Source organism: Lineus longissimus, chromosome 1 (assembly GCF_910592395.1).
Source record: "Lineus longissimus chromosome 1, tnLinLong1.2, whole genome shotgun sequence".
Lineage (NCBI taxonomy): Eukaryota > Metazoa > Nemertea > Pilidiophora > Heteronemertea > Lineidae > Lineus > Lineus longissimus.
The window spans coordinates 13645937-13669484 of record NC_088308.1 but is presented as its reverse complement, the minus strand read 5'-3'; the positions used below and the strand labels follow the sequence as shown (position 1 = coordinate 13669484).

Genomic DNA, 23548 nt, shown 5'->3' with positions numbered 1-23548 from the left:
TGTGGTATCTTCAAACTCATTACCTGAAGGAGAGAGTCAAGGTGTCATAGGGCTTCAGATTGGATGTTTTATTAGCTACGCTGGCATTGCCAGGACACCATTATTTTGAAGTATTGTTTCGATAGGATTATAGTTATTTACAGCAGAAAGACTAAATGGCCCGTAATTGGCAGTAATTGGCAGATTTTAAGCTGAAAATTGTTGTCTGCTCAAAACTGGCAAAACGGCCTTGATCGTACCTGTCTCTGTAAAGTACTAAACGCGCCACACATAAGGCATTGCCCTAATGATATTATCAATAAAAGACACCTAGAGAAACCAAGATTCGTGCGCTCAGTTCATCTGCGAAGACGTTTTGAAAGAAAACCAAGGTGAGTTGTCTCTGTATTTTTAGCTACGCTGGCTTCCAGCAGAGCTTATGGTTTGTACTGGAGCTGGCCGAAAGTAGTTCCAGCAAAATAGTTGCATTTTCATCCCAATCTGCTGTAGCTTGGCCAGAAAATGTGCCAGGATACCAATATTTTGAACTTTTTCGATAGGATTATAGCTATTCACAGCAGAAAGACTAAATGCCCCGTAATTTGCAGATTTTAAGCTGGAAATTGTCGTCTGGTTAAAAGTCGCAAAACGGCCTCGATCCTACCTGTCTCTGTAATGTACTGAACGCGCTACACATAAGGCATTGCCCTAAGGCATTGCAGCCGAGGCTGATAAAGTGATGGCCATTTTGCGAATGTATATAGAGTGTGTATGTTCACTTCAAAACATAGTTCCAATCTAAATTTTTCATAACGAGCAGTTAGAAAGTGGTGTTTCCCTATACTTTGATTCTCAATGTCAACATGGCGTTTTGTGGGGTTATTTTGTCTAATTCTTATTAATATTGCCGATAAGAGACATGTAGAGAAACCCGGACTCATGCGCTCAGTTCATCTACGTACGGTAGACGTTTTGACAGAAAACCAGGGTGAGTTTTCTGTATTTTCTCTTGATTTGCTAGGTACAATTGGCCATTACAACTGTTATTTGAAAAGTCATAGTATAGAATGTCTCCCGTTGCTTGTTTACATAGGAAGTGTTACCGTTTTTGGCTTTCTGTCTCATTTAATTTGCTCAGTCATTGAGTCGAAGTCGAAGATCAAAACACATGAACGCCATTGTACATTTCATACACAAAACGCTGTTGCAAAAAATTCTTCCTAATCATCAGAATAAAATAATCGTAATACTTCACAATTATCTATCACACATAGATATAACAACTACAGGAGAATGACTTTGAAATCCAGACAAAACTTTAAGAATAGTCTCTTTGTATTTATAAACATCATCAACGTAATCAAAACAAACCCGAACGCTAGATGAACAAACATGGCGGACCGCTTCACAAGAAGTTGACGTTTTCTCATGTTTCTTGTCAAAATAACAATGATATCGTACACCTTTGATAGTTACACTGGTCACAGTACACAAATAATAGCGACGAAGTAGTCTGCTGGAATTGCGAGGTATTTTTAACGAACAATAAAACTGCCATTCTCAGTCTATGCTGATACGGAAAACCGTGAGGAGCTGCATGAACTGGGCCTACATTATTTACCATACATTACAGTTAGGCTACATACCAGATACCGGTACATTAACAAATGCAATACACTGCAACATATGTGCAGGGAAGTAAAGTATGCATTGCAAGCCATGTGTCCAAACTCTACCAAGGTGAATGTTAGTAAATAAGGGTGAACTTTTTCAAATTTATTAACTTTATTTTATCACCCCCCACCAGTTCACTAGTTTTTCACAAAAGTTTTGATCTTTTTTTGTACATTTATGTTTTACCTTATGAGACAATACCACCAATGAATATTCGTTGGAGGGTCCAGGCCTATCATGTCAATAAGACGAGTGCATGTTTTTAACTCTCAAGTACATATTTGGAGAGGTATTGAAAAAATATTTGCTGTGGCGAGTCTATAGATATAAAGAAATTATTTGATGAAAAAATTAATTTCGAATTTTGCTAATTTGGTAATAGGAGATTTGGTAATAGGAGATTTTTCTGCTAGTTGGCTGAAAAGAGTGGAAATATCAATGTCTCATCTAAGGTCTGTCTAATTTGTCGATTATCAAAAAATTTCCGTGGTCAACTACCAGTTTACTCTTCACCATTTACTTGCCCGACTGTCCGGAATATCATATCAAAATTTCAGATTCACAACCCCACGCAGTATTTGATGAGTCGCGGTCAAACATTGACAATTGATCTGCTAAAAGGCTTAAAAAATCAATGGTGGTCTTGCCTCCGATATTATCACCAACATGAACAGCAAGCAGCCATACAGGGTTGTATATCCTCTCACGGTTTTCGCGTATCAGCACAGACTACTCCTTGTTTTTGTAACATAATCGGGAATGTTGATAATAAATATCTTATTTTGATGGTGTTTTTTTACAAAGTGATATTTTTTCTCATGTTTACAGGATGATGCAGTCTATAATCTACGAGTCATTCCGGTGGTATCCACTGGCAAAGTGGTGTTGCTGTGCATGCTGTGGAACTGGTGACACGAAACCAATCAACCAGTCAGCCATGAGATTGACAGGATCGGGAAAGAAGACACTGTATCTTAGCTGATTTGTCCTTCACGTTTTGGTCTTGTTTTACTGTATTTTACAAGTTGATTGAATAAAGAAGCCTTGAAATTGAATAGGCATCCCTGAATTTTTAATTTATTATAATTTTAATAATAAGGATTGCCTATTAAACCTAAACTCTTGAAAATGCAACCTTTAACCCTTATACTAGTGTCATGCTCAACCTAACTCGACCATAGGTCGAGTTAACATTCCTACCCCTTTACTGTCGCGCTCGACCCTGGGTCAAGAGGCATGGGGTATGGTGATGTAAGAGACGTCGTCATGCCTCATGTCACAATCAAGTAAGAGACGGCATTGTCGCCTGAATGATATGAGACAAGAGGGTGATGTCACAATCAAGTAAGTGACCACATTGTAGCCTGATCGATATAAGAGAAGAGCGTGATGTATGAGACGCTATCATACCTGATGTCACAGTCAAGTAAGACTTCGTTGTAGCCTGATTGATATAAGAGAAGTGGGTGATGAAAGAGACGGCATCATGCCTCATGTCACAATCAAGTAAGAGACCGCATTGTAATAGTAGAAGTAAAACTGGATACTGTCACTGTAGTTTACAACAATGTCCATCGGTCCCTATTGTTGGGCTGTTGCGTTGCTCCACCGACGCGTGTTTCTGCCCCTCTAGGCTTCATCAGGGTGGCTGGGGTTGACTTGCATCTGTCTTGTTCGAAGTTCACAGTTTGAATGACATCATGACTCAGGGGTGGTTTCTCAATGACATTGTGACGTTATAGACTTTGTTGCGACTCTGTTGTTGAAACATTATGTTGTAGTCAAGCAGGTGGGCTGTCCAAATGGCACATGTTGAGAAGTACATGATCAACCGATGATACACACGGACTAGACAATAAAATCAGAATAGTAGAAGTAAAACTGGATAACGTCACTGTAGTTTACAACAATGTCCATCGGTCCCTATTGTTGGGCTGTTGCGTTGCTCCACCGACACGCGTTTCTGCCCCATCTAGGCTTCATCAGGGTGGCTGGGGTTGACTTGCATCTGTCTTGTTCGAAGTTCACAGTTTGAATGACATCATGACTCAGGGGTGGTTTCTCAATGATGTTGTGACGTTATAGACTTTGTTGCGACTCTGTTGTTGAAACATTCTGTCGTAGTCAAGCAGGTGGGCTGTCCAAATTATATGAGACAAGAGGGTGATGTCACAATCAAGTAAGTGACCACATTTTAGCCTGATCGATATAAGAGAAGAGCGTGATGTATGAGACGTTATCATACCTGATGTCACAGTTAAGTAAGACTTTGTTGCAGCCTGATTTATATAAGAGAAGCGGGGTGATGAAAGAGACGGCATCATGCCTCATGTCACAATCAAGTAAGAGACCGCATTGTAGCCTGATTGATATGAGAGTAGAGAGGGTGATGTTAGAGATGGCACCATGCCTCATGTCACAATCTATAATAATAATTGGTATTTATTTATTTGAAAACTTGCATAATCATCAGGTTTGACAGTAATTAACAAGGCATATCAAAAATACATTTAAAATACATCACACGTGAAATAATCTAACATTTAGGTTGAGTACAATATACAATAATAAATGGCCGAATTCCTATCAGACCTATCTTATTTCTAAAATCTTTCTGAAAAACCTCCCAACAGTATGTACAATGGTTTCATCTGATGCCAGGAAGCAATATCTAAATTTATCTCTAGCATTTAGAAGTGCAAAACTAGGAGTGACTGCATCTGTCTCATCCATGGCTACCTTCCTAATTTTTACAACATTATTATTGATACATTTCAATAACACATGAAATTCATCCCCAACATTCTGGGTGTTACATAAGGAACAATATCGCAAGGACCGCTGTATATTTTTCTGTCGTCCAGTTTCAATATCAAAATTATGTGCTGACAATCGGATTTTCGTGATTGCCTTCCGAGCTGCAACGTTTGAAATGAGCGATAAATATTTCTCTTTACCGAAATTGCACTTGAGTGAGGAGTAAATTTGTAACTTGGTACACTGTTGAATGTTAGAAATGGCGAGTTTCTCAAACACTTCACATAACCTGTTTTTAATGTTTGTAATGTCAAGATTCACAATGTCCTTGAAAAGTGGAAAGTCTTCATCAATCAGTTCAAATATACACTTTATGATGCTGAAATAGCTCTTGCGATCATTACAGTAATTATCATACTCATTTCTCAAGATGAGTTTGGCGAGTTGGTTATTATCTTTCACTACATGTTGGATATATTTAGGAATTTTTACAAATATATTAAACAACAATGGTATTTGACCAATCTCACAATATACACCGCTATTGGACGTATTTCTTTTGACACCAAGTATCTGTTTGCATATGCGTAGATGTACAAGTTCATGGTCTAACCTTACATTTTGCATAGATTTCATTATAGTATCCTTACTTGGCTTCCTAAAAAGATAGGCACCCCAAAGTTCCGAGCCATATAATAGTTGGGGCCTCACAATGGTATCAAACATATGTACCAACACACTAACTGGAGTCCCATCATAAATATTGAAACTTTTAGATAAAGCAGACCAGGCTCTTCTAGCCTTCAGTCTCAGAGCTTGGGTAGCTCTTTTGAAACTCCCATTCTTTTGAAAGATTACACCTAAATACTTTATGGAATCCACTATGTCTACATCCGTTCCACTGATTTTGAAAACTGCTCCATTTAATTGTCTTTTATTAAAGCACATTATTTTAGTTTTCCTCACATTAACCTTTAGTCTCCATCTTCTAAATACTGCATTGTAGCCTTATGGGAGGGAAAAGGGCAGTGTCACAAGACCTGATTTAAGCTAAAGGTAATGAAGGAGAGATTTGCACTGACCTACTTTAATGACCTTCTGCCCTACTTTAAGACTGTTATAGCTAAAGTAGAATAGTAGAAGTAAAACTGGATACCGTCACTGTAGTTTACAACAATGTCCATCGGTCCCTATTGTTGGGCTGTTGTGTTGCTCCACCGACGCGCGTTTCTGCCCCTCTAGGCTTCATCAGGGTGGCTGGGGTTGACTTGCATCTGTCTTGTTCGAAGTTCACAGTTTAAATGACATCATGACTCAGGGGTGGTTTCTCAATGACGTTGTGACGTTATAGACTTTGTTGCGACTCTGTTGTCGAAACATTATGTTGTAGTCAATCAGGTGGGCTGTCCAAATGGCACAATATTTTGAGGAGTACAGGATCAACCGATGATACACACGGACCAGACAATAAAATCAGAATAGTAGAAGTAAAACTGGATACCGTCACTGTAGTTTACAACAATGTCCATCGGTCCCTATTGTTGGGCTGTTGTGTTGCTCAACCGACGCGCATTTCTGCCCCTCTAGGCTTCATCAGGGTGGCTGGGGTTGACTTGCATCTGTCTTGTTCGAAGTTCACAGTTTGAATGACATCATGACTCAGGGGTGGTTTCTCAATGACGTTGTGACGTTATAGACTTTGTTGCGACTCTGTTGTTGAAACATTATGTTGTAGTTAAGCAGGTGGGCTGTCCAAATGGCACAATATGTTGAGGAGAACAGAATCAACCGATGATACACACGGACCAGACAATAAAATCAGAATAGTAGAAGTAAAACTGGATACCGTCACTGTAGTTTACAACAATGTCCATCGGTCCCTATTGTTGGGCTGTTGTGTTGCTCCACCGACGCGCGTTTCTGCCCCTCTAGGCTTCATCAGGGTGGCTGGGGTTGACTTGCATCTGTCTTGTTCGAAGTTCACAGTTTGAATGACATCATGACTCAGGGGTGGTTTCTCAATGACGTTGTGACGTTATAGACTTTGTTGCGACTCTGTTGTTGAAACATTCTGTCGTAGTCAAGCAGGTGGGCTGTCCAAATGATATGAGACAAGAGGGTGATGTCACAATCAAGCAAGTGACCACATTTTAGCCTGATCGATATAAGAGAAGAGCGTGATGTATGAGACGTTATCATGCCTGATGTCACAGTTAAGTAAGACTTCGTTGTAGCCCGATTGATATAAGAGAAGCGGGTGATGAAAGAGACGGCATCATGCCTCATGTCACAATCAAGTAAGAGACCGCATTGTAGCCTGATTGATATGAGAGTATAGAGGGTGATGTTAGAGATGGCACCATGCCTCATGTCACAATCTATAATAATAATTGGTATTGATTTATTTGAAAACTTGCATAATCATCAGGTTTGACAGTAATTAACAAGGCATATCAAAAATACATTTAAAATACATCACACGTGAAATAATCTAACATTTTGGTTGAGTACAATATACAATAATAAATGGCCGAATTCCTATCAGACCTATCTTATTTCTAAAATCTTTCTGAAAAACCTCCCAACAGTTATGTTATAGCTAAAGTAGTCATGTTTGGTATCGAACTAAAGATGATGAACAGTAGGTTTGTGCTAACCCATTTTCATTACCAACTGACCTACTTGGAGACGGTTACAGCGAAAGGTGTCATCCGTGTTTGATATCAAACTAAAAGTGTTTAAGAGTAGGTTTACCCTGATATACCTTTATTACTCACTAAACAACTTGAACACTGTTAGAGGAAGGCAGTCACGTTAATGGTATCAAACTAAAGGTATTGAAAGAGCAGTTTTGCGCTGGCCTGCTTAAACACAGTTGGAGCAAAGGCACTGAAGGTATTGAAGAGCGGATGTGACAAAAGAACCCCTCAACTACTTCATTCACTGCAGTTCAAATAAAACCTTCACAACTGTCATCCACCCTAGGGACCAAATTCATTAGATGTGTGTAACTTCTCCCTGATTAGTTATTCAGGCTTATTCATGTTCTGTGAAGATTTACATGAAGGACCTGAATCTCTCTATTCAGTAGTTAAACGCTGTTTTAAGCTGAACGCCCTTCATGAATTTGGCCCCATTTGTCTAGGCTTGATTCCATCTAGTCTGTCCACATCTCCCTATCTACCATAAACCTACATTCTGGTACTCGCATATACTACTTGCTACATTTTCTTGTCATTCATCTCATTCCTTGCTATTAAACTCCCCCAGCATAGCTATTCAGGGCGCCAGGCCTCTAGTCTCTTGATTTGCTAGGTACAATTGGCCATGACAACTGTTATTTGAAAAGTCATAGTATAGAATGACACCCGTAGCTTGTTAGGGAAGTGTTACCGATTTTGGTTTTCTGTCTCGTTAAATTTGCTCAGTCTTTGAGTAGAAGTGTAGGATTAAAACACACATGAACGCCATGTACATTTTATACACAAAAGGGTGTTGAAAAAAAATTCTTCCCAATCATAAGAATGAAATAATCGTAATACTTCACTGTTATTTACTACACATTAAAATAACAATTACTGGAAAATGACTTTGGAATCCAGACAAATATAGTTAGATGGTACCGGTTATTTTCTTTTCTGCCATTGAGACAAGAAGAAGAATATTATTCAATGGAATCGAAACTGGTGAAACTAGTCAGAAACTGTTCTCCCCATATCCACTGCAAATGACATGCATTACATTACCCGAGGTGAGCACATGGTCCCTGGGCCTTCATTCTTGTCAAAATAACAAGGATATTGTTGAACTTTGATAGTGACACTGGTCAGAGTACACAAAGAATGGTGACGAAAGTAGTCTGCTGGAATTGCGAGGTATTTTCAACGAACAATAACACTGGCATTCTCAGTCTAAGCTGATAGGCAAACATGTATGTATGAAAGATTGTATCCAGTACTGCATTTTACCCTGGGAATTCTTCCCATGTCATCGTCCCAATGTGGTGACTCAATATTGCCATGTAAATATCGGTAATCAGTTGGTAGGCTGCTGGACCTAGCCTGAGCTGGGTGGAGCTTCCGTGGATTTATAGTCCTACGTGTATACTACCCCAAAGTGAAGCTGATAATTAATGTAGTGACTCCAACAGACAGCAGAGCTGTTACCATGTTACCGTTAGTCAAGGTTAAGGCAGTATGCAGTGGGTAAGATGCGCCAATTTTTAATGGGGATTTCTGACAACTGGTAATCTTCGGGGTCATCATGACAAATCAGGGCCCATAAGGTTACTTCGAACTTGGTTCTCTTGTGATATTTTCTCTTTACAGGGTGTAGGCCTAATTCTGCAGCTATCCTAACCTTTGCACGCTTCCCCTCAAACTCTGCTCTTCAAATAAAACCACAGTCCCAAGGCGGCTGGTCTGTCTCAGTGCTTGGCTTGTAGGATTCGCGCATGTATATGTGTAGATGACAGGCTAAAGAAAGGTGAGTTTCATCGCCTCGTGAAGAACAACTAGATTCATGCATGGACCATGGAGCCAATTGGTAAAAGGTTAGTGTGGAAGCTATGTTAGTGTGAGTACAGCTGTTGGCATTGGGCCAATTTTTATGTAATATAGGTAACTCTGTGTCAATATGAGCATTGGGCTCCAGTATTGGTTCTTTCAATTATAAATGGTAATAACGTGGTGTGTATTAAACTTTGGCATTGGGCCAGGGGACAGTTATTGAGGTCATCGTTGTTGTCATTGCTCGAATGTGCTTCTTCCTTTGTTTACTTTCTGTATCGTCACTTATTTATTTTTCTACTTTTTTCAGTAGTCAGTAGTCTGCTCGGGGCAGTTAAACTCTAGGTCACTTATTAGCATGGGTAGGGCGGTAGGATTAGGAATGGCAGACTATACTCCAGGGGGTCTCCATCACTATGGAAGAATGGCCAACAAACGACAGATTAGATGAGAGGCACTTTAACATGTTTATTTACGCGCACTTAGTCAAACCCGACTCACAACGGCGTAAAATAGCCTGTTAACTAAGTCATAGGCCTAGGCCTACCTTCACTCATCAATCAATCAAGGATAAAATCATCCTCGACACATGTTGTGGCCCAGATAAATCTAAATGGGCCTTCTAACTAACTATAGAGGCATAAGCTATGCTCGCTAAAACAGAATAACCAGGCCTGATAGCCAAGGTGGTCGCTACATAAACTCTTATCAAAGACTAGGTGTGGATACTATGCTCATGACACATCCTCCTTCTAAACCACAACCAAGCTGCTGCTGCAGCTCCGCTGTTTCGAGGACCCCAAATGGGCGGTCAGAAGACACGAAACTGTCTTTCACACGAAATCTAGATTATTCAACGACTAGCTTTGGTGCACTACTGTTTCTCAAATAATTCATCTTCTTATTTAGCCAGGGCACCATTGCTGGCCTGCTCGGATTTCTTTTAATTTAGATGTTTTAGATGGTGAAAATCTCCAAAGGGTTTCAGCAAAATGGAGGAAAAACAGCAGACGACCTTGGCAGCCAGCCACAAATAATACATAAAATTCTAACTAAGACCTAATTTTCTCCTACAATCTTAACCAAAATGGTTCTATCAAAAGTAAAGAACTTATCATAATATAAGCTGAAATTATCTAGGCCTAAATACGAAATAAAAATAAAAATATGTAGTACTGAAACTAAGCAAAGGTGGCAGCACCTCACAGGGTGGAGCTGAAGGTTGCCAATAGCAACGCATGAATCAATTAGCACAGGTTGTCCCAAAAACAACCACACTGTAGTTCACTGGTTTACACTGGCAATAGTCTGCATTGTTGCCTGATTGATATAAGAGGGTGATGTAAGAGACTGCATCATAGCCAGTTGTTACAATCAAGTAAGGGACAGCATTGTAGCCTGATTGATATGAGAGAAGAGGATGATGTAAGAGATGGCATCAAAGCCTGATGTCACAGTCAAGAGCCTGCATTGTAGCCTGATAGATATAAGCTAAAAAGGTGATGTAAGATACCTCATCATAGCCAGATGTCACAATCAAGTAAGAGACGGCATTGTGGCCTGATTGATACAAGAGAAGAGGGTGGTGTAAGAGACGTCTTCATGCCTCATGTCACAATCAAGTAAGAGACTGCACTGTAGCCTGAGTGATATGAGAGAAGAAGGTGATGTCACAATCAAGTAAGTGACCGCATTGTAGCCTGATCGATATAAGAGAAGAGGGTCATGTAAGAGACGGCATATGCCTGATGTCACAATCCAGAAGTATTAAGGTAGCAGGAAGTGGTGGGCGTTTGTGGTTTCTGAGTGTGAGGGGGTATAGTGGTGTCTGTTGACAGTGCTTTAAGAGATACTAGGCATGATAGGCATGATGCCAGTCTCTCTTAAAGTACAGTCAACAGACATGCGGTTTCAGTATCAGGTCTTTCATTGTAGCAATGCAAAAATGTAAGCAATTTTGGTTAGATCTGTCATTTGTTATGACCAAGTAGCTTGGCTCAACCACGCTCTTAATTACAGCAGCCGCCTCAGCGCCACCACGCGGGGCCTAATGGTATTAGGCTAAGTAGCTTCGCGCGATATGCACCATTCTGAGAAAACTCAATGTGGAAGTATGCTCATTAGTATAATCTATTCTTAGCTCCAGCTCGAGATAATTTGCGCAGTGTTTCTTCGGCCCAGATACAATAGGGCCGTTTAGACGCTTTCCAAAAAGACCTCATAAGACCGCATTCTGATCCGATCCGATCGAACCTCATTCCAGACCGGATGTGGTCTCATTTTAATGTATCCGTTTAGATGCTAACAGCAATGAGGACTGATGTGGACTAATTTCTTTTGGTTTCACCAATAATCCGCAGGATGTCGCGGTGGCGTCACCGATTTAGCGCCACAATGCGGGTTATAATGGTACTAAGCAAGCTTGTTCTTATGGTAGCTGCTGTCTAGCTTCCGCTGAATGGATTGATCGCTCCAAATATGTATGAGATCGAAAACAACCGTGTCCGTGAACTTATCCTTCACCGTATTGGAATAATGAAAATGAGCCAAGAGAAAATACTATAAAACTGACAATCAAAACGACATTAATTCCCACGAAAATACACATGTCTATAATGAAAGGAAGTATTGCCGTATCCAATATGCATGCGTGTAGGTGAAAAAATTAGTCCAGATGAGACCGCATTAGGCTTGATCGCGTTTAGACGACCAAATTTGATCCAGATGCATCCGGATGCATCCGGATTAGCCTTTTTTCTGTCGTCTAAACGGCCCTATTGTGGTGGAAAACATCTAGTACAAAGAATGCCTGGCTTGCGCCAGACTAATAATTGAAGAAGACTACTGTGACAAAAAAAAGACCATTGCAGAGACTCTGTGATGAAGGCATATACTTTTTACAATTAAAAATGCTTTCAAAGGACTATTTGTGCCGCAAGACACATTTCCTCTCCCGACGGTCAACCCAGCCCTCGGTAAGGTGCCGTTCGACTTGTTCAGCGACGCCTCCGAGCAGGAGTCGGATGCGGTCCCTGACCGGGCTTTCCAGGAATTGCCCGCGTCTCCGGCCCTGATTAGAGCCTCCACTTGGTTGGATACGGCTCTTAGGGATACAGCACCTTCTTGCTGGGGTCACCAGCGCGCCCTGGTCTCGACGCTCCCGTCTACGGGACCGGGTGCCTGGACTCAGGCTGGGAAGCGATTCACGACCGCTTCCCCTCCAAGCCTGTCCTATAGACCCGATTATTATCGGGTCTCGACGTCGGGAACCGACCCGGTTTCACTGTCGCCCCTCAAGGACGACATCCAACTTTCGGGTTTGGTATCCCCTAAAGTCCTCTCTTCTTCGGCCTTAAAGGATGCGAAGAATGACGAGGCCCTGGCTAAGGAGACCCAGGCGGTGTTATCCTACGCCGACCTGACTCTGTGTGCCCTTACCAGGTCTCTAGCCGTGGATGCCTCGATGGAACAGCGTATTCTCCCTCCAGCAGTCCCTGCAGCATGCCAGTGATCTGGCTGCTAAGCAGGCGGCTAACGGCGTGCTAAAACGCCGCGACCTGCTAATCGGGGGGTTGAGCACGGTCAGGTCACAGTTTCTGCGGGGGGGGCATTAAGGACCGCTCCATTGAGCGGCCCTTTCTTGTTTCATGACTCCCTGCCTGACACCATGGGTGCTCAGGAACAGTCTGATCGCCTGATGGAGTCAGTCTCGACTCCCCAGGCCGACCCCCGTCCGCGTTCCTATTCACAGGCCGCAGGCAGGGGACAACAGGTGGGGTCTCGACTCCCCCGAGGTTCGTTGGCTCCTCGTGGGCCCTCGTCCTCGCGTGGCTCCTCCTCCTTTCGTCCCCAGGGGCAGGCAGAAGCTGCGGCTCCCTCTCGCTGCTCCAATAAGTGCCACCGCTCCTCAGGCAGGGGCGGGGGCGGCGGGCAGCCCAAGCGTCCCTTCCAAGAGAAGGGTCGCGGGGGCAAGCGCAAGCGACTCTTTAGTCCTTCCTCCTGCGCCTCCAGGTGGCGCCCCCACAGTTGGCGTCGTGGGTCGCAGACTGCGACACTTCGCAGACTTTTGGGACCGGTGGTGTCAAAAAGACTCCCCCGTGCCAGATATACTCCGACACGGTGTCCGATTGGACTTTTCCCGTCCCCCCCCCCTATGACGTCGACCCCCACCCCGGTGTCCCGGCCAGTAGACCCCGTCAGGGCACTTGCCCTTCGATCGGAGGTACTGTCTCTTCTCAAGAAGCAGGCAGTGAGGCTGGTGGACAACCATTCCTCCCCGGGCTTTTACAGCCACGTCTTCTTGGTCCCCAAGAAGTCGGGGAAGTGGAGACTGGTCATCGACCTGTCCACCTTGAATCGGTTCCTCCGGGTCCCCAGCTTCAAGATGGAGACAACCAGGTCAGTAGCGGTCGTGGTGCAGCCCAACGATTGGGCTATCTCTCTGGACCTTCAGGACGTGTATTTACACGTCCTGGTCCATCCAGAGTTCCAGCCCTTCCTTCGTTTTTTCTTCGAAGGAAAGGTTTATCAGTTTCAGGCCCTTCCTTTCGGCCTGGCTTCTGCTCCGCTGATTTTCACAACAGTCGTCAAGGCGTTTGCCGCGCCTTTTCACGCCATGGGCTTAAAGCTCCATTGCTATCTCGACGACTGGCTGCTACGGCACCAGGTTCATCGCCGTCTGGGAAAGCAGGCAAAGTTTCTGCTCGGTACAACCGGACAGGCAGGGTGGTTGATAAATTGGGACAAATCCGAGCTGGACGCAGCTCAGGATTATGTCTTCGTGGGGGTGCGATTTCGCACACGAGAGGGCCTGATGTTCCCTCCTCCGGACCGAATTCGCAAGATTCGGTCCTTGGTCGGGATTTTTCGCCGTTAGGACAACGCCACAGCCCGACAGTTTCTGTCGCTGCTGGGGCTGCTCAATTCGGCAGCGGACCAGGTTCCTTTCGGCCGCCTGTATATGCCCCCACTCCAGCTCCTCCTGCTGTCGAGTTGGCGTCCATTCACGGACTCCCTCGACCAGCGGATATTTATCCCGGGGTCTCTCCTGGGGGAGGTGTGGAGTTTCTTGGGTTCGGAGACGGAGCTCCTCCGCGGAGTGCAGCTCAGCCCTCCGTCGCCCCAGATGTCCCTGTTCATGGACGCCTCCCTTTATGGTTGGGGCGCCCATTTGAACGAAGGGGATCTGACCACCAAGGGCACGTGGTCAGAGGAGGATGCGCGTCTCTCGATCAATATCCTCGAGATGCAGGCTGTCATCCTGGCTGTGAGGGCCTTCACGTCTCATCTGAGGGGTCACAGAGTTTCTCTTTTCTCCGACAATTCGACGGTGGTCGCTTATATTCGGAGACAGGGGGGGGGGACGAGATCCGACACATTGTGCCGTCTCACTTGGGAGCTCCTGCAGCTTTGTCGCCGCTTGGATATCCAGCTCCTCCCCGTCACATCCCCGGCAAGAGAAATATCTTGGCCGACGCCCTTTCCAGGTCGGACCGTCTGGTCCAGACAAGAGTGGACCCTCCATCGCGAGGTGGTCTCTCGTCTGGGGGCCCTGTGGGATGCTCCGGTCGTGGACTTGTTTGCGACTCGGTTGAACAAGAGGTTCCCCCTGTACTACTCACCCCTCCCGGACGGGGAGGCCTTGGGAGTGGACAGCCTGTCGGCCTCCTGGTACGGCCTCAATGCTTATGCATACCCGCCAACCCCTCTGTTGCTACCGGTACTCAACAAGGTGGCCAGTTCAGGGGTCAGACTTTGTCTGATAGCACCGTGCTGGCCGAACCAGGCCTGGTTCCCGGTTCTGCTGGAGCTGCTGACGGATTACCCCCGCCACCTGCCGGCGTGGGACCATCTGCTTTATCACCCGATCGGCCGGGTCTATCATCAAGACCCTTCTTTTTACAGGCTTCACCCCTGGAGGCTGTCGGGTATTTCCTCCGCGAGAGAGGCTTTTTGGAAGACGTTATCCGTAAAGTCGCCCAACCTCAGAGACAGTCTACTCTTGATTCATACGATAGCAAGTGGGCTGTCTTTCGAGACTGGTGTCGGGAGCACGGAGTTTCTCCGGTCGCTCCCTCTCTTCCCAACTTCCTCTCGACTTTTTGAATTTTCTATTCTCGGTCCGGAAGTTTTCGGTTCAGGGAGTGAAAGGTTATCGCTCCGCCGTTTCGGTCACCTTAAAGCTGACTGAATCGTGGCAACCGTCTTGGGATGACGCTGTTTCATCGTTGCTTCGCAATATGTCTTTGGAGCGCCCTCGCTCCATTCAGCTCTCTCCCAAGTGGGACCTCTCGGTGGTCTTAAGGGCTCTCATGAAATTTCCATTTGAACCCATGCATCAGGCAGATTTTAAACATCTGACCTTTAAGACTGTTTTCCTGGTGGCTTTAGCCACGGCACAGCGGCAGTCTGAGCTCCATGCTTTAGCCTTTGATCAATTGGCTTTCACTGAGAGGGGCGCGGTCCTAGAATTTGTCCCAGGCTTTCTGGCTAAAAACCAGGCGCCGCACACCTCCAGGCGCCCGGTTTTTATCCCCTCGTTATCCGCTACGGTCTCTAGAGACCTCCCGGACAGAACTCTCTGTCCTGTTCGGGCATTGAAGTTCTATTCTAATAAGACTAAGGAGCCTGCTGTTCGCCTAGGCAGGAAGCGCCTCTTTTTGTCTTATAGAGAGGGGTTTACTAGGGAGATAGCTGCAGCCACGGTCGCCAGATGGTTAGTGGCCACCATCCGGATGGCTTATTCTATGACACTCAGTTCTCCAGAGCTTCGTCGCTTAGGCGCCATTACGGCCCACGAGATTCGGGCCATTTCTACTTCGTGGCCGAGTATAAGGGAGTGGCACTGAACGAGGTTTTAGATGCGGCTACGTGGAGTTCTCACTCTACATTCTCCTAGTATTATATGCGCGATTGTTCCAGGTTAACAGACGGTATGCTGTCTCTTGGTCCAGTTGTCGCTGCTCAGCACGTGGTCTAGGTGTTTCCCTGCCTAGACCACTCGTCGATTTTCTCACCTGCTGGCTGTCTTGTCCTCCCTCCTTTTTAAGCCGGGGGGGGGGGGGGTTGTTCTATAGACTGTTGCCGGGTCTTCGGGCCCGCGCGTTCGGCCCGTCCAGCTGTCCTAGGGTTCAGCTGCCTAGGACTTTTGAGAGTTAGTCAGTGAGGCCGCTCCATGTTATTCTGGGGCGTGCTCTCCTTCTTGTAAAAAAAAATAATAATGATACATTTTTTTTCCACATTGTGTCTCTTGACGATATGTGCTGAGCTTATACCGTGTTGAGGTGGTTTTGTCCCCGTCTAGGAGGGGATGGGTTTTCCCAGTTATGCTTCCCTTTGTTGTCAAAGGGCCTGTTGACCTCTAGCCCGGGTTTTCCCCAAGCATTCTTTCTCTGGGTCCCCTGGTCTGACCCGTTGGGTTCCGCTGCGCAGCTTGGAGACAGTTCACTTCACTACATGGTAAGTCACCGTTTACCCTCCTTCCTTTGGTTGTTGGTATTCGATGCAAAAGTCTGACCTGGGTAGAGTATGAACGACATAAAATTTTCATTTCCTGTGGAAATGTCATTTTATTAGTTCATACCTACCCAGGTCAGACTACCCGCCCTGCCTGTCCCCACAGCAACGGGACTTACTCGGTGCGCTCGAGTAATAAGTACTGATTATGGCGGCTCACACGAGGCAGAGGCTGTATAGGGGCACCGCCTAGGTGTAGCTAAGCGAACTAGCTAAGAGATTTCTATTATAAATAGATTATTTCTTCCTCGGGTGTGTCCGAATGGAGTACACATGCAAAAGTCTGACCTGGGTAGGTATGAACTAATAAAATGACATTTCCACAGGAAATGGAAAAACCTGACCTTTCATGACCACAAACATTGACCAATACACACTGTTCTACTGTGGCTTAAACTAGAGATGATATACCATCAAATAAAGTCCTAGACTTACCCCTATTCCCTATGCTGGATTTTATAATTCATGTCCCTGTAGTATCCTCCACAGCACAATATGGTCAGAAAAAATGGTGAGAAATATGGTGAGAAAACATGCGTATTGGTCATTCTTCACGGCTCCAGGGTGACAACCTTATGACATTATGGGGATTCCCCATTGTGGTGGATACAATAAGATACGGAATTAGTTGTAGGTGCGCGTGTGCAGCTTTTCGAAAGGCAACGGTGTGCCATAGGTGCCCTGCTATGGGTTAATAATTATGTAAATAACAACTCAACACCGAAAATGTATTGTATTGGAAACACATTCTTATCAGCCAGCCGCTCGTATACAGATCTCTTCCCTTCAGGCTTCTGACTTGCCATTGAAATAACAAGTTCCAGTCCCACATCAGTGGTAGTCAACTGGTGTCAAATATCAGTGAAGCATCAGGATGATTCAACTGAATGCAGACCTGTTTGGCCCTAGAGTGTATCTCTGTTTATGTGCAATACTGAAGTGGGGGTACTTAGGGCTATCACTGCTAGCCATAGCAAAATCAAGTTTAACCGACATCATGTTAAACAAACAGCCACTTCTTATTCCTTCATGCATCCATGTTTTTCAAGTGCAAATTGATGGAACATTAAATTGATGACCACTGGACACACTACAGGGTGGCACAGAACTATTTTCCCTTGCACAGTAGAATTCTATTTTGTATCCATTGTGTGAGGGAAAATAATTCTTAGCCACCCTGTAGTATATTGGTTTATTTTTCAAATAAAGAGTGTCAGCACCTTTCAAGATACCAAACATACAAGGCATGGTTTTTAGCTCACCTCTTAGCAGAGGTGAGCTTATCCCATACCGTGGCGTCCGTCGTCCGTCGTCGTCGTCGTCGTCGTCGTCGTCGTCGTCGTCGTCGTCGTCGTCGTCGTCGTCGTCGTCGTCGTCGTCGTCGTCGTCGTCCGTCGTCCGTTAGCAGGGCACGTTTCGTAACTGTTAGAGCTATTGAGTTGAAACTTGGTACACATGTACCCTTATGTAATGACACTTGGGAGACCAAGTTTCGGTTCGATTCGTTTCATGGTTTGGCCACCAGGGGGCCAAACGTTAAAAGTGAAAATATGCAATATCACCCTTAATAGTAGTCGGGAAATTTTGAAAAAAATATGGTAGGTACTTCTAGCAAAGGTGCATCATATATCCTCCGGGTTTTTGATTTGACCTCCTTTTCAAGGTCACAGAGGTCAAATGGTGTAAATTAGCCGTTAGGATGTAACGATGGCACGTTTCTAAACTGCAATGACTATTGATACCAAATTTGGTACACATTTACCCCTTAGTCAGGTGATCTCAGGGACCAAAGTTTGGTCCAATATGATTCACCACTTGACCACCAGGGGGCAAAATCCAAAAACCTTAAAAATGTGATTATTCCTTAACTTCTTGCCCGATTGCCACCAATTTGATATCATGGGTACATCTAACCACCATACAGTATATGTCACACAGATTTTTAATTTGACCTTCTTGTCAAGGTCACAGAGGTCAAATGGCGTAAATTCGCCGTCAGGCCGTAACTATGGCATGTTTCTTAACTGCAATGACTATTGATCACAAATTAAGTACACATGTACCCCTTGGTCAGGTGATCTCAGGTACCGAAGTTTGGTGCGATCTGATTTGCCGTTTGGCCTCCAGGGAGGGGGCCGAATCCTAAATTCTTCAAAATGCCATTATTCCTAGTAATGACTTGCCCGATTGGCACCAATTTTATATCATAGGTTCGTCTAATTCTAACAACCATTCAATGTGTCACCCGGGTCTTCTTTGATTTGACCTACTTTTCAAGGTCACAGAGGTCGAATGTACTGTAAATTGGCCATTTTGGGGAAATTGTAATTGCTTGGACCTACATCAAACCTAACACTACATGACACAAGACCATGCTCTTTATCCATCTTTCCTCCACATGAGGTGAGCACAATGGCCCTGGCCATTTCATTGGGATGGCATCCCGCCGTGGGCAAATAAAATAGTAACTTATGCAGGATGCTGTCCCGCCTGGGGACTCAAAAGGTGAATGAAATCTGTGATTTTCAACTATCATCAATAATCTGAGCAGGCTAAAATCCAATGCCCATCTAACATCCGCAATGATGTATTCAGAATATTAGCCCTGATATCTGAATTTAAATTGATTTCTTTGACAGATAAGTATTATCTGCTAACTTTGGTTTATTCCTGATAACTGAGCAAATGCATATGCTGCTAAAAAAGGTAACCAAAGGGGCTACAGATATTTTTTTGTTTTATTTCAGATATACATCTTTCAGCCCCACATATCTGTGCATCATCAGATTATGATTCCAACCTGCGTCGGGTGTCCCATTCAGAGTATGAGTGGTCAGACAGTGATGATGAGGCATCTTCAAGTGATTGGAAGGAAAATGATGATGATATACCAAACAAGCCTCATGGTGGGTAAAACAACTTTAACGCTTACATTTTTCATGCAGACAACTAACCTTTTGTCGATCTATGTATGTTGTCAGAAGTTCTAACGATGATCAAAGATCAATGTAACTCAATGATATTCCAATTTTTTTCGTTATCGGTAGTCATCTTTACCTGTATTTTGTTAGAGAAATACTTCTGCTTGATAGAAAAGACCATGCTAAGATATCGATCAATGTTAGCACAATGACCTCTCAAAATTTTATCACCAGAGAGAGGTCAGGTTGTCGCGTCTTTTCAGTCTCTGTCTGGGTGTTCAGCAACAGTCGGGGACATGATGTAAAATTACCATCAGGTCTAGAAACATCAAATGTCGTGCGTCTTGTAACAATAGTGACATACGACAACATGAAATATATATGATGAGTCATCACAATTTGGTTTTCTGCTTTACTCGTGCCTCTGGGAAGCCTTCTTGGTAAATCTTTACATTGCCAATTTGTACTATAAAAAGATAGAAGGGTACACCAAGGGTGCTTTAATTCCCACCAAATTTCATATCTGTTATGAATAGGCTTTTATCCAAATAATAGTAAAAATTCAAAACATTCCAATACCGATTGCCTGAGAAAAATTGATTTGTGTACACCATTGCCATCAAATCGTTACTCGCGGACTGATATGGGCCTATTAGAATACAAGTTCTAAACTGGCCAGTGACACGATATTTCCTTAAATTAATTATCAAAAAGTATATCCCTGTTATGGCCTGGCTCTGTAGATTAAGAATCCACCAACGATTGAAGTCATGTCATGTATTTACCACAGCTTCACAGTTCAGTACGGACTATGGGCTAGTGCCACACTTCCCCCAGTGGATGAATACATGTCTCTGCCCACTAGAATACTCTCAATTGGATTATGGAAACATCCAACATGATGAAAGAAGGGGTCTGAAGTATTGGGATGAAACTAGGCCTTTGCCATAGAATACACAAAAACTAAACAAATATTTTCACGGAATAAAAACAGAAAGCATAAAGAAATTTCCCAGTTGACTGCTAAATTGCCTTTTTATTTTGGTTTTGAATATAATACTAGCTACCAAACATCTAGCTCCAACTAAAGTATAAATGTAATGTTAGATGGTATTTACTTTTTTTGCCTACGGAGAGTTCTTAATCTAATTACCTCCAAATAAAACATAGAATGAATGGTCAATTCACATGTGGTATACTGAACATTTGTAGTACATGTAATGCTGGTACTGCCCCACGGTAACCGGAAAAACGCCGACTGACCGACCGACCGACCGACCGACTGACCTGCCAACCTACTCATAAGTCAATGTGATATATCCAATCCACGATAGCAGGTCATGTGAAATGAAATTGTAAACAAGCGCACGTGCGCTGGTCAAATGACAAAAAATGCATGTTGTGCGTTGCAGTTCATGCATTGCATCGGTCGAGACACTCGAGTAGAAAAACTACAGTGCATATATTAGGCCCAAATCATGTTTTTATATCCACCGACCATGTAGACAAAGCATATCTTTAGAGATTAATGTTATCAGTTCCTTACCGCGTGGGCTCGTTTTCCCGGTATAATTGACTGGATATGCTGCTGTCAGACACGTCGGACTCCATCACGTCCATTGCGCTGGGCACTACACAGATACATGTGCTATAGAGAAGCGAAAGGGATACTGCATATGACGGTAGGTTGGCAGGTCAGTCGGTCGGTCGGTCGGTCGGCGTTTTTCCGGTTACCCTGCCCCACTGCTCTGATCACACAGTTCATTCATAAAATTCTAAGTTTGTGAACAGAGATCTTAAAATCACAAAGCTTTTGGTAGGCCTATAAAACTGCTATCAATTATTTTGAGTGTACAATCCAGAAGTAAGTATTAAGGTAGCAGGAAGGGGTGGGCATTTGTGGTTTCTGAGTGTGAGGGGGTATAGTGGTGTCTGTTGACTGTGCTTTAAGAGAGACTAGGCATGATGCCAGTCTCTCTTAAAGCACGTCAACAGACATGTGGTTTCAGTATTAGGTCTTTCATTGTAGCATTGCGAAAATGTAGGCAATTTCGGTTAGGTCTGTCATAACATAGAGTGACTCAACCACTCTCTTGATTACAGCAGCCACCTCAGCGCCACTATGCGGAGCCTAATGGTATAAGCTAAGGAGCTTCGCTCGATATTTACTGGGAAAACTCAATGAGGAAGTATGCTCATTAGCATAATCTATTCTTAGCTCCAGCTCGAGGTAATCTTGCGTGGTGTTTTTTCGGCCCAAATACATTGTGGTGGAAAACGTCTAGGTCTAGTACATTGAACGCCTGGCTAGCGCCAGACTAATATGTGAAGAAGGTCTGGCTGCGCGAGACTACTGTGATAATAATGGCCATTGCAGAGACTCTGTGACATAGGCATATACATTTTACAATTAAAAATGCTCTCAAAAGACGATAAGGAATGATTATTTATTAACATTTCCTGAACTATATGCCTTCTAATTATCACTTTACATTAATAGGTTAGGTTAGGTCGCGTGCTTTTCTTTCCTTGTGACAATATACAGCAAAATAGTTACAACCCCATAATTGCGCTATAAGTCCATAATGAGATCACGGTGACCTGTTATAAATGTTTCGCCAGCTTCGATATTTTGACGCTACGCAGTACGTTAGGTCCTTGCGTCTGGCTCATATTAATATCAACACCTACAACTTACAATGAAATGCATTATTGTCTTCAGTATGTAATCGTAGATTTACAAAAGGTCAAACAAAAAACTTTTTTATTTCTCGAACACGAAAAAAAGCAATGGTGTTGCAGTGCAGCAAAAAATAAGACTGCCTGGTATGTTTTCATGTTGATATCTTACACTGGTTCTGAAATAACATCATTTTTCTGGTTGAATATCAACCCCTAGATGATTCATATTTGTTTTGACTTCTGGCATTTTCCCACCACACTGTAAGCTTAGAACATGGCTACCCTCCTAAGGAAATTGTTACACACAATTTTTTCCAAAGAATTATACACTACCAGCAAGATTTAACAAAGAATATTCTTACTGATTTTTGCTTAAACACATCTATTCAACAACCGTAGGAGTGTAATAACTGACATGTCCAGTTACATCAAGGTGTCAAATACCCTAATAAAGGTATGTCAATAAAATGGGATAATTATGTCCCTCCTTCATTGAATGAGGTTTGAATATTGTTGTGCAATAATTGGAATACTAAAAAGAATAACCTTTTAAAAGTTGTCTTTACTCGTTAACACAGGACCCTATACATGTATAACGTTGAGGTGGTGGAGGTTTTTGGGCAGATTTCAAAGGTCAATAGAAATAGACTCTATTGCATGATGAAATTTTTGCAGAAAAAGCATGATAGCTCGAAACCAAGATAAAATATCAAGATGACAACCCTGACAGTCTTCATTCTTGCTGCATTACAATAAGTGATTTTTGGTGGAATTTTACCTGAAATAAGAGAGTTATTTTGTGGATCTTTTTCAAATGGTTGATTACATAATGAAGACAATGACGCATGTCACTCAAATTAGAATGTTCATGCAGACAACACGATTTTTGGAAACCCTGTCCAAACCACATTGAAATCGGTCTGGTATTTTGGGAGATATCACAAGTCACTATGTGTTAATATTTATATGAGCTAGACCATAAATTGGTGGGTGAAACTTTGTCACTATCTTGGACTGTTGTGAAATAGTAAACATAAGGCAATAGCAACATATGCCACACTTAGTGTTGTCCCTGGGCATGATGAACAGTTTGTGTTATGTCATGGTAATTACCGGCTGGAGTGAAATTGAAAAATGTTACCTGCCACGACAAAACAAGTCGCATGTCGCTCCGAGCTTGCAAGGGTTGAGACGGACTGGGTGTTCATTTTGCTGTTGTCTGCCTTTTGTGACATCTGAGTACGTCAATTTCTTCTATTATGTTGTGTTGTCATTTTAAGCTCATCCTCTGTGGGACATGCAACTCATTTTGTCGTGGTGGGTCACAAATGAAGTTTACAACACCATCGATGCCCCAGATGGAAATGAGAAAAAACATGGCGAGATAAGATGAAATGTTCTTCCCATAACTCGAGGAATCAAAATTAAGGGTGGATGCCGTGGCAGCCATACTGAATACTGGATCACACCTAAGACCTAGCATTAGAGAACCCCGAGCAGTCAGTACTCTGG

At 43.5% G+C, this 23548-nt stretch overlaps 1 protein-coding gene across 1 annotated transcript in view; it reads left to right on the top strand.

The window, feature by feature from the left end:
- The window catches only part of LOC135482751 (voltage-dependent T-type calcium channel subunit alpha-1H-like), a 603345-nt gene that overhangs the window by 204315 nt on the left and 375482 nt on the right, over positions 1-23548 (top strand). The window contains exon 7 of the mRNA XM_064763135.1: positions 19181-19339. Coding sequence (XP_064619205.1) covers positions 19181-19339 — 159 coding nt within the window. The remainder of the gene's footprint in view (positions 1-19180; positions 19340-23548) is intronic.